Consider the following 13,285-nt stretch of genomic DNA (forward strand, 5'->3'; position numbering starts at 1 on the left):
AATCAGTAAGTTTATAGAGACACTGTGTACTGATAAGGCCAACCTCTTATGGAATCATGATGTTCATATTTCCCTCATTTATAATAATATTACAGTGGGCTCTTAAGCCAAGCTTTTTCTTGTGAAAGAATGACAATACTTATTAAGAATCGAATACATTATTTTATATGTTTAAACAATAAACAAAAGGCCCTGAAATGTTAATTAAATAATATTCATTTAATTGTTGTCTATATTAGAAATGTCATGGCGGTTTAGTGTATCCTACCAGAATAGCCCATACTGTACATGTTAAAATATTTGCTGCACAGTCAACAGATCATGCAGTTGCTTGCGATAGGTTAGTAAATTCAACCAAAATCTCACAAACTTTAATAACTCCAGATATGTATGCATGCATGTTTCACCTCATTGCGCTGCAGCTGAAAGAAGTTGTTGAGATAGTTGGAGTTCAGGGACGAGCTCAGCTCCGCCGCTGCGGGAGTCTTGCTGAAACTGAGATCCGGGTGGGAAGAGTTGGGTTCGGGTCTGAATGCGTCAAAGGCGCTGGTCTGGTGGGGGTCTTGTAAGGAAAGATAGACCCAGTTGAGAAGTTGCGCAGGCTGGTACACGGAGGCACTCGTGTCTATGGCAGACAACAAGCTCATCTTTCAATTCAAATGGCTAAACTGGATTTTCCACCGCTGATTCTTGGACTGGTCTCAACTCTTTTGCCGTCTTTGCTTTTCGTTCCCCGGCAGATGGCAAGTGCTCCTTTTTTATCCCCGTAAAGGGCCCTGTCCTCCTCACGCCGGGAGCCTCGTCCCAGTTAGATGTTACTCAAAAGTCATTGCGCTAACATGTCAGTATAAAAAGTTTTCCCCTGCTCCCCATGGTCCGCTATCTGCCTTTATTGCAGCGGGGCAGAGAGAGGCTGTTTGAATATGTAATGAGGACGGCTCTACGTCACAGAGCACGCAGACCAATCAGCGATTAGTTTGGATGAATATTCACGACCAGCCCACTGGATGAGACAAATGGTTCATCTGGCTCTTCTAGACATTAAATCCATCAGATATTTTCACCAAGGTTAATATACTCTGCCAACTTAGCCAATGAAACTAAACAATTGTAATACATAATTAAACATAATCATAATTTTCAGCCATATGATGCCATGTATTAGTAACCTATTTGGTACTAATAACATTTGTTTGTCGGTGTTAGGTGGGAGGGGAGGGGATGGGATGATAGGTGTTTTGTTTATTTATGGTTAGAAGTGAGTAGACACCTTACTGACTACTATTTGGAGTGTCCCTGTGACTTATGCTAATTTAGTAAAGGCTTAACATTAGGTAAACAGTGTTTCTCCCATATCATTACATTCCAAATTCTGTCAGAAAAGTTGATCAGCCGTCTGCAAAATAATGATTAATGTTTGGAACAAAATAAAGAAATGGATCATTCGTAAGTAAGGCACATTAGAAAATACTAATAATAATTGAACACCAGGCCCCGGCCTCTTTATTGAGCGCCTCGCATACTCCAAGACATCCGCTAGGTGGCAGTTTATACACTTTATTGGTAGAAGCCGAGGTAGTGTGGAGAAAACCTTTAGACTGGCTCCCTCTTGTGTCAAATGTCTTTCACACACACAGACAGTACAGTTGTGTAATTCCTAACAGAAGTGTGTACAGCTTCCTTATTTTTTTACTCAAGACTCAGTTTCCTTCTTATGATCAGTGACAGATAAAGATATCCCTTCCTCATTGGTGTTGATAGGTCATGATCACATCACAGCCACGTCACAATAACCAGTCACAATGCATTTAATAAAATCATTCACGTGTTTTTATCTGCTTTTACTTTCTTTAAAGCGTTTAGTATAATTGTGAATAAAAGGGCTGATACAAATTGAGTTTATTACAACTATGATTATTATTGGTTTAATTTACAGAGCCCCCTCTGTAAATTAAACCAATATATCATATATCCCTTTATATCATCTGATTGTTAATAATTCGTAAATGTGGATCAGTAGACCTAAAGACCGTCATGTTTGTGGTTTGTTTATTTGACAACATGCCTGTGAAATAAAAGACCTATTGAACATATAGGTGAGGTCGGTCTGTCACATTTTCCATCATGCCATTGATGGCCAGGTATGTATGGTTAACAAATATTTGTTATTGTCACATGGTGGTGACAGGACAGCTGTATGTGTCACTGCTGTAGTGTGACGGGCAGACATCTGGGTGGGTTCTTTAAATGGAAACTCTGAGTCCCACCCACAGCAGTCAAGTACAGACAGAACTGAAGCTGCTAAATAGAGATCTACGTCCTCCAGGAAGAGACTGCAAGCAGACTAAAGTAAGTGCTAAAATCCAACAACTATTCAGGCCTAGCTAGAATGGTAAATGATATAGGCCTATTAGCTTACATTACAAGTTATGTGTGGATAAGTGGGAACTATTTTTGTAGTCGTTTTGTGGTCGTTGCTCTGCTGTTCTCGGCGCTGTCGTTAGCCTACCAATGCATAGTTACCAGTGCCTTTAACCATTTAAGGTTACAAAATCCTCGTCTTGCTTTTGCTCCAGTTTGCTGCTTTAATATCGACAGCTTATTTATGCTTAACCAGTTAGCTAGGTTAGCTCAGTTACAGCTCAGAGCACTGCGGATACAGCCACATTATGTAAATAGTTTGAAGATTAGGCTTACAGGCCTGAAGCCCGCGTTGTAAAAGCTAGCGTTCGGTTAAAAACGAAAGTTGTGTTACACACAAGCCAGTTTAATGTCTGTTTTCCATTGACTAATTATTCTATTGACTGTTCAGCATATTGTTAAACTATCTGTGCAGTGTTCTCACTACCCCAGTAAAGTCATTAATGTTTCGCCGATCTAGACATCTTTTTTTTTTAAACTGAGTAAACTTGACACACCCTGCAATAAAACACTTTGGAACAAGATGTTAAGGTTAGCTAAACATAAGCGGAACTGTCTTAACACACATTTGGAAGGTATTATTGCCCCATATTGTGGACTTTGGTTATTTGTAACACATTTTACCCAAAAACTATACAATTCTTTACTCCCTAAGCAAATAACATTATGGCTGTAGCCTACATTGGTGTTAAGATTCGCACGTGCATTGTGTTTCTGCACATGATTTCTCCACAGAAATTTCTGCACATGATTGGCTTTTTAAGCAGGTTATTGACATGAAGTTTAAAAGTAAGACAATCATCAAGCCAGATACCTAGGTATTTATAACAGGCAACCACTTCTAGTACTTGTCCTTGCATATTAACAATATCTAAAACAGGCTCTGGTGTCTTTTTAGCTTTTGAAATAGCTTTTGTGTTTCTGTAAAGCCACAGCTTCTCACAGTTTGAAGCGCTCCGCGCTGTAGTGGAAATGCGCCATAATGCGAAATGTTTTCACCTGAACAGCAAGGAAATGTGTTGTTAAACCTGAACCATCTGACCCTAAAGAAGTCAAACGTTGTGACCAAATGTGTTTCACAAAGGCACTAGACTTAGGGCATATTAGGATGAATGGGTTAAAAACAACACTCAAGCTGTCTCTATATTGACATCTTTTTCCTACAAGAATCTGAAAGTAGGTAATATAATACGTTATTTATTTACTGAACCTTAAAAGCTTTTATCTTATTGAATTGGACATCTGTATTTCATAAGGTAGGTTCCCTGCTCTGTGTGCCTATTCAAACACAGCCATGTCTGTTTCTGTGTCCATAAAATGCAAAGCAGAGAAACTGTTCCATTAAGTCCTGTGAAGTCAGTCTTACCATGGAACAAGTAGGCATACTGGAGCAAGGGCATTTCATGTTAGGCTAAAACCAAAAAGAAAGTTTCCTCACCAACCCACCACTATAATAATAATGTCTCTGACCCAATGGCCCTGGAACAAACTGTTTGCAATTATTTGGATTGCAGTGACACTTCAGAACGTTGCTACATAAAAATAAAAAAAAAGACTGGGAAGTGTCATTGTACTACTAAGGGTGTCATTTTTGGTAAACGCACATGACAGTGTACTGAGAAACGGCTAAGGTTAACAGAATGAATTTACCTGGTCATGAAGTCAGCATTGTTTGACTTAGACATCTAAGGCAAGACACTTTGGAAGTCCTAAAAAGATCAACTCACAGATGCTGAATTTCTAAAGAGAAACTACCAACTAAAAAGGAAATCTTCCCACACATTAACAGCATTGTTCTCTTTCTTTCTGTCCTACCAACAGATAAAAACACATATTATTTGGTCATCTTTGGCAGCCCTTTGATTGACAGTCCACTTTTATTCCTAAAGCCATGAGCTACCCTGGATACCCCCCTCAGGCTGGCGGTTACCCACCACAGCCTGGGGCTTACCCTTCACAACCTGGTGCTTACCCACCTCAGCCTGGAGCTTACCCACCCCAAGCTGGAGGCTACCCACCGCAGGCTGGTGGATACCCTCCTCAACAGCCTGGTGGTTACCCTCCTCAACAACCTGGTGGTTACCCTCCTCAGCAGCCGGGTGGCTATCCTCCTCAGCAGCCTGGTGGCTACCCTCCGCAGGCTGGAGGCTACCCACCACAAGCTGGAGGCTACCCACAGGCCCCCCCTCAAGGTAAGCTATTGTGCTGTTTATGATAAAGTAAGATTTCAAAATTTGGGAAATATGTTAGCCAAAGCTGCCTACTTTCTCATCTAGCAGATAATCACAATAGAGGATTTATATATACTTGCAGAAGAGCGAACATTTGTAAAACAGAGTGTTAAGGTATTTTGTAGCCTATCATAGAAAAGGGCAGTCAGTAATCTCGTGTTTTTAGGCCACAGGCATCATGAGACCTATAGTTAAAAGAGTGGAATTTAGTTTTCACCAAAAACAAACAAATGTCTTCTGTTGCTAGGTGAAGCAATTCCCACAGTCAGTCCCTCACATTGTACTCCCATTCTCCGTCTAGCTCCTTTTCACCTACACGTTAACTAGTTGGGTCGCGAGAAAAAGGAAGTTCCACTCAGAGCAGTCCTTCCTGTCTAACATTCTAAATTATGTCAGGCATGTAGTCGCACAATGCGCCCTAAACTCTTCTGAACAGCTCTGTCTTTGTTGTGTGCTGCAGGCAGCTGGGGCGGGGGCCCTGCTGGTGGATACCCCTCCATTGGTCTTGGCAACTTATCCAACCCTGGATACAACCCTGGCATGGTGAGTTTAGCCTTAAAAAACCTCCTTACAATTTTATTTTGAAATATGTGTATGATGCAACATCATCAGATTATTGCGTTGAATATTCCAGTTATAATTAGTTACACAGCCATTCATGGAATATCACAGACTTTCACTTTGTGGTAAGACTTTTCCAAAACATTGTCTTCTTTAAATCCTCAGCATCGCCATTGTCTCCGTCAGCTTCTCTTTCCGCATGAGAAAAACTGTCATTTACTTAAACCTATCAATCTAATCCAATTTGCATTCCTTTTCTTTTCTGAGTCATTGTCTTGTTATATGTTAACATGAATTTCCATCCTGTTATATAACATGGCCACACTTTTTTTGGATACTTTTATAACTGGAAGAAGTTTCAAACATGAGGACATTATCCACAGTTTTTCCTCTGAAGTAAGAGGCGTTATTATTCGATCAATTGCATAAATATAATAAATGCATCTAAATCTAATCTAAAAAAGGTGTGACCGGCTATCTCTGCTTTGCATTAATGAATCTTCAAACGTCTGTACACATTTTATGGGATGCTAATCTTTCTAAATCACAGGCCCACCAGACCCCTATAGGCATGGGGGGTTTTACTCCAAACCCATCCATGTACGCCCAAGCCCCCGGGGGGTACCCACCTGCTGCTCAGCCCAGCGGGTATGGTGCCCCCGCCCCTAACCAACAGTCATATGGCCTGTACCCACAGCCAGGAGGAGGCATGCAACACCCCCAAAGCCAAGGGATGGGCTACCCTGGTCAGCCTGGCCAGCCTGGCCAGCCTGGCCAGCCAATGCCCGGGTACCCTGGTGCACCCCAACCCAACCAACCCATGCCAGGGTATGGAGGAGCACCAGCACCTTCACCAGGTTACCCAAAGGTCCCTTCACCAAATCCATCCATGCCAGCTTACGGAGGAGGAGGAGGAGGAGTCATGCCAATAGCTCCACCTATCAATGTAAGAAACACTGAAAGTAAAAAAGTAAACATCTATCTTTGTATAGATCTCTGTAAACTCAATGTTATGCCAAAATCCGTTTTTCCTTTTTGTTAAATAACATGTCATTGTGTTGTTACATCAGAGAGGATTCAGGGGAACAATCAAGGATTTCCCTGGAGCTGACCCACTCAGAGACTCAGAGGTGCTGAGGAAGGCCATGAAGGGCTTTGGTGAGTGCTATATCCTCCAGGTTCTGGATGTTGTCCATTTGGGAAGTGGTGTTCTATCTATATTTAACTTTGTGCTGACTTATTTAATTATTTTTGAAAACTGACCAGTAGGAAACTATATATTCACATCTATTACAATTGTAATCACAGTTTTTCTTTTTCTTACATAAACACAATTAAACACTTAACAATTACAGCTCTTTCTGCCTTAATGCACATTTCTGTGAAGGGACAAAGATACTATAGAAACAGTGTGACAGATTTGAAAATGAAATTGGTTAATAAAGTTGTCAAAGCATTCCATTGACTGTTAGCTTACAAAGACTTTCATGAGGCGAGGACAGCCTATATTTCCATTCCCATTGCTTTGGGTATTTATAAAATGTTTGAAATTAGACATTTAGATATGTTTCTTTGTCTGTTTCTGATTTGAAACTGTGGCCCCATCTACCCAGGTACTGATGAGCAAGCCATCATCGAATTACTGGGGAATCGCTCCAACAGGCAGCGCGTGCCTTTGCTCCGATCCTACAAAACTGCCTATGGCAAGGTAACACTCATGTTTATGCCTAATGATACGTCTATATGTTGCTAACGTGATGCCATTTTTCTTCAAGAGTTGATTTACTTTGGAAAAAAACCCAGTTGTTTTCAAAACAAACACATTTCCTCAATACATAATTATATGTGGCTCAGTGTGGATTTCCTAGCAGAGTGAAATGGTGACGAAGAGACAGCAGGTGCTGGGACTGCCAGTAAAACGGACAGAGGATTGGATGTCCTCAGAGCTCATTATAGCTCATAGCTTCTTGCTGTTTTTCACAACAGCAGTTAATGATGGTTTTGAGTTATACTTACCAAGTTTCCATTTTCAGGATCTGATCAAGGACCTGAATTCAGAGCTGTCTGGAGACTTTAGGAAGCTGGTCATGATCACGCTGAAGACCCCCGCTGAGTTGGATGCTTCTGAGCTCCACGATGCCATCAAGGTACATTCTTGGGAACAAAACTCATTTCTCAGCACCTTCTTATCGTCAAAGTTAAATTATTTATATTTCTTGTTATTATGTCATTTGCATTGTAGAGCCTTTTTTTTTTAAAGTATGTATATATGTTACATTCTTATACAGTAAAGTAAAGAAATCTATTAGTAGTAGTTGTATGTAAGGATTTCAATAAAAAGGGCCAAGATGAGGTTTTTAGGTTGTTATTGTTTCCTAACAGGGAGCCGGAACCGATGAAGCCTGTCTGATAGAGATCTTGTCTTCTCGCTCCAACGCTGAAATTAAGGAGATAAACCGCATTTACAAACAAGGTAAGATGCCTCGGGGCTGTTGTGATCTCCTTTATCCCACAGTGCCACAACACTGTTTTGGAAATGTTATTCCTTTCGTAGATAATCTCTGTCTATCTTAATGTGGGTACAAACACAACATTTGTAAACTGTAAATGTTTTAGCAAAGAATCTGTCTCACCTAAAGTCAATAAGGACTAGTTTCTATAGTCTTTTATGAATTCTTCAGTTTTATGATTTTATGTATTTGTTTCATCTGTGTTGTTTGCTGTTATGCTAATGTGCTGTAATGTAATGGTCATTCTATCTTCAGTATTTGCCTGACAAGCTGCTAGCTCTTGTTTTAAATGAATCTTAATTCTTTATTAATCCAGTGTTATAATGGCTGTTTCATATTTGAAGCTATAAAAAATAGATATTTCAGAAAGTTCAGTCAACAAATATAACATTAATGATCAGCCTTCAAAGGTTACTAACTTGAACCAACCGTATGTTTTTGTTTGTTAAATTGTGCCATTTTCTTTTTGCTGCCATTTCAGAAAACAAGAAGACACTGGAGGATTCCATCAGTGGGGATACTTCCGGACACTTCCGCAGACTCCTGATCTCCCTTGCTCAGGTATGGATATTATATATATGATTATATATAGATTACTATTATAAATATCTCTCAGGAACTACTGTCCCATTTGCTTATTACTATGCTTTCCTGAATTTTGCAGGGTAATCGTGACGAACGTGATCATGTCGACATCTCTCTGGCTAAACAAGATGCTCAGGTATGATCCACTTCACTCATTCATATTTTATGTTTGGTGATTTATCTGCGCCTTGGTACTGTAGGTCTCATATTACTTTTACCTTGACAAATTGATTGCTGCGACATATTGATCTGTACACATAATGTCTCCTTATAGTCTCTGTATGCTGCTGGAGAAAACAAGCTGGGAACAGATGAGTCCAAGTTTAATGCCATTTTGTGTGCAAGGAGCAAACCTCATCTCAGAGCAGGTATTCTCTATGGAGACATGTTAATAAGCATAATCTAACATAATAGTCGACATTTAAAACGCATTAAAATATAAATGAGTAACAGGCCACAAATGCAACTGTAGTGCCTTGTAGCAGTTTTACTGATTGTGTGTGTGTGTGTGTGTGTAGTGTTTATGGAGTACCAGAAGATGTGTGGCAGAGATATAGAGAAGAGCATCGAAAGGGAGATGTCCGGAGACCTTGAGAGTGGCATGTTGGCAGTGGGTAAGGATACACGCACACGCACACGCACACACCTTTTCAAGGATAGCCTTAGATGGGTTACACCCAGGTAACGTGAGTCACAATCTGTGCTGCATAATTAGGCAATGACGAGTGTCCACAGTACATGTTTGACGTACAATTCAACCATTAAAACGTTTCCATTGTCATTGTATTACCTGTTGTTGTTGTTGTTGTTCAGTTATGTTAATTCATCTTTGAATAAGGTGTTCTGGCAAATGGATAATCTCCTTTTTCCCCTTGATGTTGCCAACAATTATCAGATATATGGTACAGTAATCTGTTTTAGATGTGAATCTTTCCTATCGTGTGCAATTCCATTTTTCTTACGTTTTCATTTTGAAGTGGTTTGACGTGCAGTGTGGAATGTTTGCCATTGGTTTTGATGCTGTGTTTTGTTTCAGTCCTCTGGACAATGTTTTCATTTCTTATTTGCATTTCTTTCAAAATAAAACGTGCCTTTTTATAGCTGCATTACTCATTTGGCTTTTTGAAGGCATACAAATCCCTTCCAGAAACAAACTGAAAAAAGCAACCCTGACCTAACATCAACTATTTTTGTAGCTAATATTAAGCAGACATAGGGCAACATTATTACCCCTATGTTTACCATATTTCCTTCCACCTGATGAATCATGTATTCACTCTCCTTTTTAGCTCTGTTTTAGTCCCTACCAAAAGAGAAATACCTTGACATTTGAATGCATTCAAATGCAATAAATTTCCTGTTTGCCATTTAGTGTTGGACAGGTAGTGTGTAAGCAGCTGCTGCCTGCTGCTAGCAGTGGAGTAGTGTGTTAATGAGAATGTGTAGACTCAACCAGTAGGTTCATGTGCCTCAAACAGGCTTAAAAGCTCAGTAGATAATCTTCTATAGGTTCGTCCTTGTGAGTGACACACCCTTAAGAGAGTTACAATATATACATTTTCATGAACGCTGCTTTAAATGTCGCCCTCCTGTTATATTTTCATGGTGTGGGCATACGTTTTTCTTCTCATAGTTCACTTTTCCGACAACACATAAATATTTCTGTTTTCATGCTTACCTTGCAGTGATTGTAAGAAGTTGCTCTTTCATAATAATAATTAAGGGATTATTATTAAAAAAGAAGGACACAGAGTATGAATTAATGTGAACACTGCTTGTGTTGATAATAAATAACTATTTGTGTTTCAGTGAAGTGTATTAAGCACACACCTGCCTACTTCGCTGAGAGACTTTACAAGGCCATGAAGGTGAATATCCCTTTTTTGCTAGATAGTAAATATAATAGTAAATATAATTAGATTAGTGTAGCATTATATTTAATTGACCTCGCTCTCATTGTATGTGTGTGTGTGTGTGTGTGTGTGCTTTTTTTCAGGGAGCTGGGACCAAAGACACAACCCTGATCCGGATCATGGTCACCCGTTCTGAGGTTGACATGCTGGATATCCGTCAGGAGTATGTGAAAAACTACGGCAAGTCACTGTACACGCACATCTCTGTAAGTATCTTCATCATTATATATTCTGTTTAGTACAAATAGCCATATAGCCACATGGATGATTTAGAAGCAACATGTGTTTTTTGGGACAGATATCTAAATGATTTACTGACAAATGTGTTTTATTGACAGGGAGACACATCAGGAGACTACAAGAAGCTCCTACTGAAGTTCTGCGGGGGCAGTGACTGAAAAGGAAACAGTGACTACTACATTATAGAAATGCTCTATAAATATCAGTTTCCTGCCTTATCTATATGCACACGCCCCAAACCTGCATGCCATGCCAGTACTCTCAATGCAATGTTTACCTTTTTTCAAGAGCCACATATATATATTGCTACATATTGTTTTTTTACTATATGCAGTATGCCAAAAAGGTCTTTATATTTTTTCACTTGTGATATCTTTGCTGGATATTTGTGTTGAATATGTATGGCCATACGATAGAATTGAAAGAGATTAAATTAGATATTTTAGAGCTATATATTTTAAAGATATTTTATATCAATTTGCCAATATGATCAGATAACTAAATCTGACACGTTTATCAGCTAATTGTCAGGTTCAGCAATGCTGAATTAGGCACCAGACATAGAATATATTGCAGCAAAGTGCCAAAGTTGTCTGTCAATGTTTGCAATTATGTTGTCCCTTCTATATTTGTTATTTTCTTTGTTAATCACAATTGGCTTTATATGCAAATATGTCATGTGTATGGTTTATCTTTTTTTTAAGCATGTAAAACTTAAGCTTTGCATTTCATCAGTTGTTGGTGATTTTATGTTCATGAGTCTCAGAAAATAAATGTTGAGAACCTGCGCCGAAAGTGTTTGAGGTTCATCCATCACATGAAATTCATACAAATGTTTTTATTTAAAAATACAACAAACAACATGGACAGTCCTATATTTATCCTCTGGTTCACAAGCAAACAAATCCTTAAGTGCAATACAAAAAGTTTTTATCAGTTGATTTATTAACCAATTGTAATATCCTCTAAACTGTGACAGCCCGTTTTGTAATGCACTGACATTGTTAGCACTTGGCAATAGACTCGGTTTACCACTAGAGGGCAGTAATGTCCTAATCCAACCCCAACAGCTACACCAAAAGTGGGAATTTCTTTTAAGATTTTTTTGGGCAAGATTAGCCTTTATTGAAGATGGCAGTGTTGAAAGGGGGAGACAGAGGGGATGACATGCGTACATGGTTCCAGGCCGGATTCGAACCTGGGTCCTGCGCATGGGAACTGAGTCCCTATACATGGGCCAGCTCTACCATGGTCTAGTGAGCTATATGGCGGCCCCAAAAGTGGGAATTTCAACAAGAAAAGCTCTTAAATATGCTCAGTGTGAAGAATATTGGTCCTGATAGGATGGCATCAGTTCAATAAGCATGATCACAATTTAGTTTGAATTAGTACAGGCTACATAATACACAATGTCTTCATTCTCCAACATTAAATACAGTGCATTTTACACAATCAATACACATCCATCATTTCTCTTTCCTCGAGGGGTGTGAGGTCAGTATGTATGGCTGCACATGGAGCTCTCCCTGGCTTATTACGTGCTGTTGGCTTCACTTAAAATGCTGTTGACCACTTGACTGTAGAGATGTGGCTCTGCGCTCGGCTGGCTACAGTGGTGTGTGTAAGTCAACTGCACTACGATCAATAACTCTGTGGAGTGAGGAGGGGGAGGCCCGTCCTATTGATGGCTTCCATAAAGCTGCCTTGGCAATATTAAACAAGTCTAGCTTTTCTACAGCCATGCTGGAAGACTCATCTTTGATCACATCATGTTCAAATTGACCATAAATGACTGGAAAGGCTGGAGGACTTCAGATAGATGTTTAGATTACAATAACTAGAATTTTAATGAAGATTAGACGCAATTAAATCGGTTTTGAGAAGATAATTTAGCCATCATTATAAAAGTCTTCTAAGGCAATTTAAAGTGCCTCTGCATGGCTTGTCTCTGCCCACACTGTAGTTATGATATCATTATGATCAGAATCCTCCCATCTGATCCAGCCATGCTGAAGGCTGTGTAATTCTCTGTTAATTAGAAACCATGAATTGCTTAATTTAATGTCTGTTATTACTGATCTAATCATCAGGGAATCCTCACAGGGCCTCGAGGTGTGATGTATCAAGGGGAAATTATGTTTGTCCATTTTAAAATGTCTTTAAAATTATATATTTATATCCTTTGTTTAGCAAGGTAAGTCTTTGAGAAACAAATATATTTTGTAAGTATGATGATAACCAAAATAAACATGTTCTTTTTTCAATATGTTGCCTCCTTTTTGAGGTTCTGCACTGTTCATTCAACACTCATTCACTTGCATCCTTCCAGGGTGGAGGTCAAATAGATAAACTATTGTTGAGAATGCATGATCTAAAAGCAGTAAATAAATGCATGTAAAAAGCGAGTGGCTATAAAGTTGTTCAGTAAAATGCTTTTGCTTCTGTCAGCACTGACAGCTCCCTGTAGAATAACTCTATTCAGATATTGATTAAAAATAACTGCATTATGTTCAGTTTGAGACAATTTCACCAGGATAAATGATGTATTTGCTGACAGTCTCTTGAATAAAAGATAAAGCTATTATCTGCTCTGATACGGGCTGATAAACAAATCATATTTCACTAAATAATCAGACAGCTAGAAACACCAGCCCTGTTGTCTAAATAATAAACTCATTTATACCCCCAAGATAAAAGGCTGTTTTCTTTTTCAAATGTGAGTAGAATACTGACACAAACGTCCAATCTGTGTCAGCAGTGGCGGCCTGATTTCCTTTGATATGAACAATTTGTAATTAATTTTCATCTAAAGGGATAGCACATG

The 13,285-nt window shown here is 39.2% G+C and overlaps 2 protein-coding genes across 4 annotated transcripts in view; one reads left to right on the forward strand and one right to left on the reverse strand.

Annotated features, from left to right (window-relative positions):
- Positions 1–897, reverse strand: part of zcchc24 (zinc finger, CCHC domain containing 24) — a 32,534-nt gene extending 31,637 nt beyond the window's left edge. Inside the window, exon 1 of the mRNA XM_034152516.1 lies at positions 408–897. Coding sequence (XP_034008407.1) covers positions 408–647 — 240 coding nt within the window. The 5' untranslated portion in view covers positions 648–897. The remainder of the gene's footprint in view (positions 1–407) is intronic.
- Positions 898–2,150: 1,253 nt separating this feature from the next.
- Positions 2,151–11,249, forward strand: anxa11a (annexin A11a). 3 transcript variants are annotated; one of them, XM_034152247.1, is made up of 15 exons: positions 2,151–2,349; positions 4,243–4,613; positions 5,113–5,195; positions 5,764–6,159; positions 6,284–6,371; positions 6,827–6,921; positions 7,247–7,360; positions 7,596–7,686; positions 8,205–8,284; positions 8,388–8,444; positions 8,583–8,676; positions 8,827–8,922; positions 10,118–10,176; positions 10,305–10,427; positions 10,560–11,249. In XM_034152247.1, the coding sequence occupies exons 2-15, from the start codon at positions 4,313–4,315 to the stop codon at positions 10,617–10,619; spliced, it is 1,737 nt and encodes a 578-aa protein (XP_034008138.1). In that variant the 5' UTR covers positions 2,151–2,349; positions 4,243–4,312; the 3' UTR covers positions 10,620–11,249. The 3 variants fall into 3 exon arrangements, with proteins under 3 accessions (XP_034008138.1, XP_034008140.1, XP_034008139.1); XM_034152249.1 differs by having other exon boundaries at positions 2,152–2,349; positions 5,911–6,159; XM_034152248.1 differs by having other exon boundaries at positions 2,196–2,349; positions 4,311–4,613.
- Positions 11,250–13,285: the final 2,036 nt, after the last annotated feature.

This window comes from Trematomus bernacchii, unplaced genomic scaffold, assembly GCF_902827165.1.
Source record: "Trematomus bernacchii unplaced genomic scaffold, fTreBer1.1, whole genome shotgun sequence".
Taxonomy (NCBI): Eukaryota; Metazoa; Chordata; class Actinopteri; order Perciformes; family Nototheniidae; genus Trematomus; species Trematomus bernacchii.

Excerpts from the sequence above, each read along its gene's own strand:
- anxa11a (XM_034152247.1), top strand. The coding sequence starts at position 4,313 with ATGAGCTACCCTGGATACCCCCCTCAGGCTGGCGGTTACCCACCACAG. Across the intron at positions 6,160-6,283 it reads CAATAGCTCCACCTATCAAT|AGAGGATTCAGGGGAACAAT; the intron begins GTAAGAAACACT and ends TTGTTACATCAG. Across the intron at positions 10,428-10,559 it reads CACTGTACACGCACATCTCT|GGAGACACATCAGGAGACTA; the intron begins GTAAGTATCTTC and ends TTTTATTGACAG.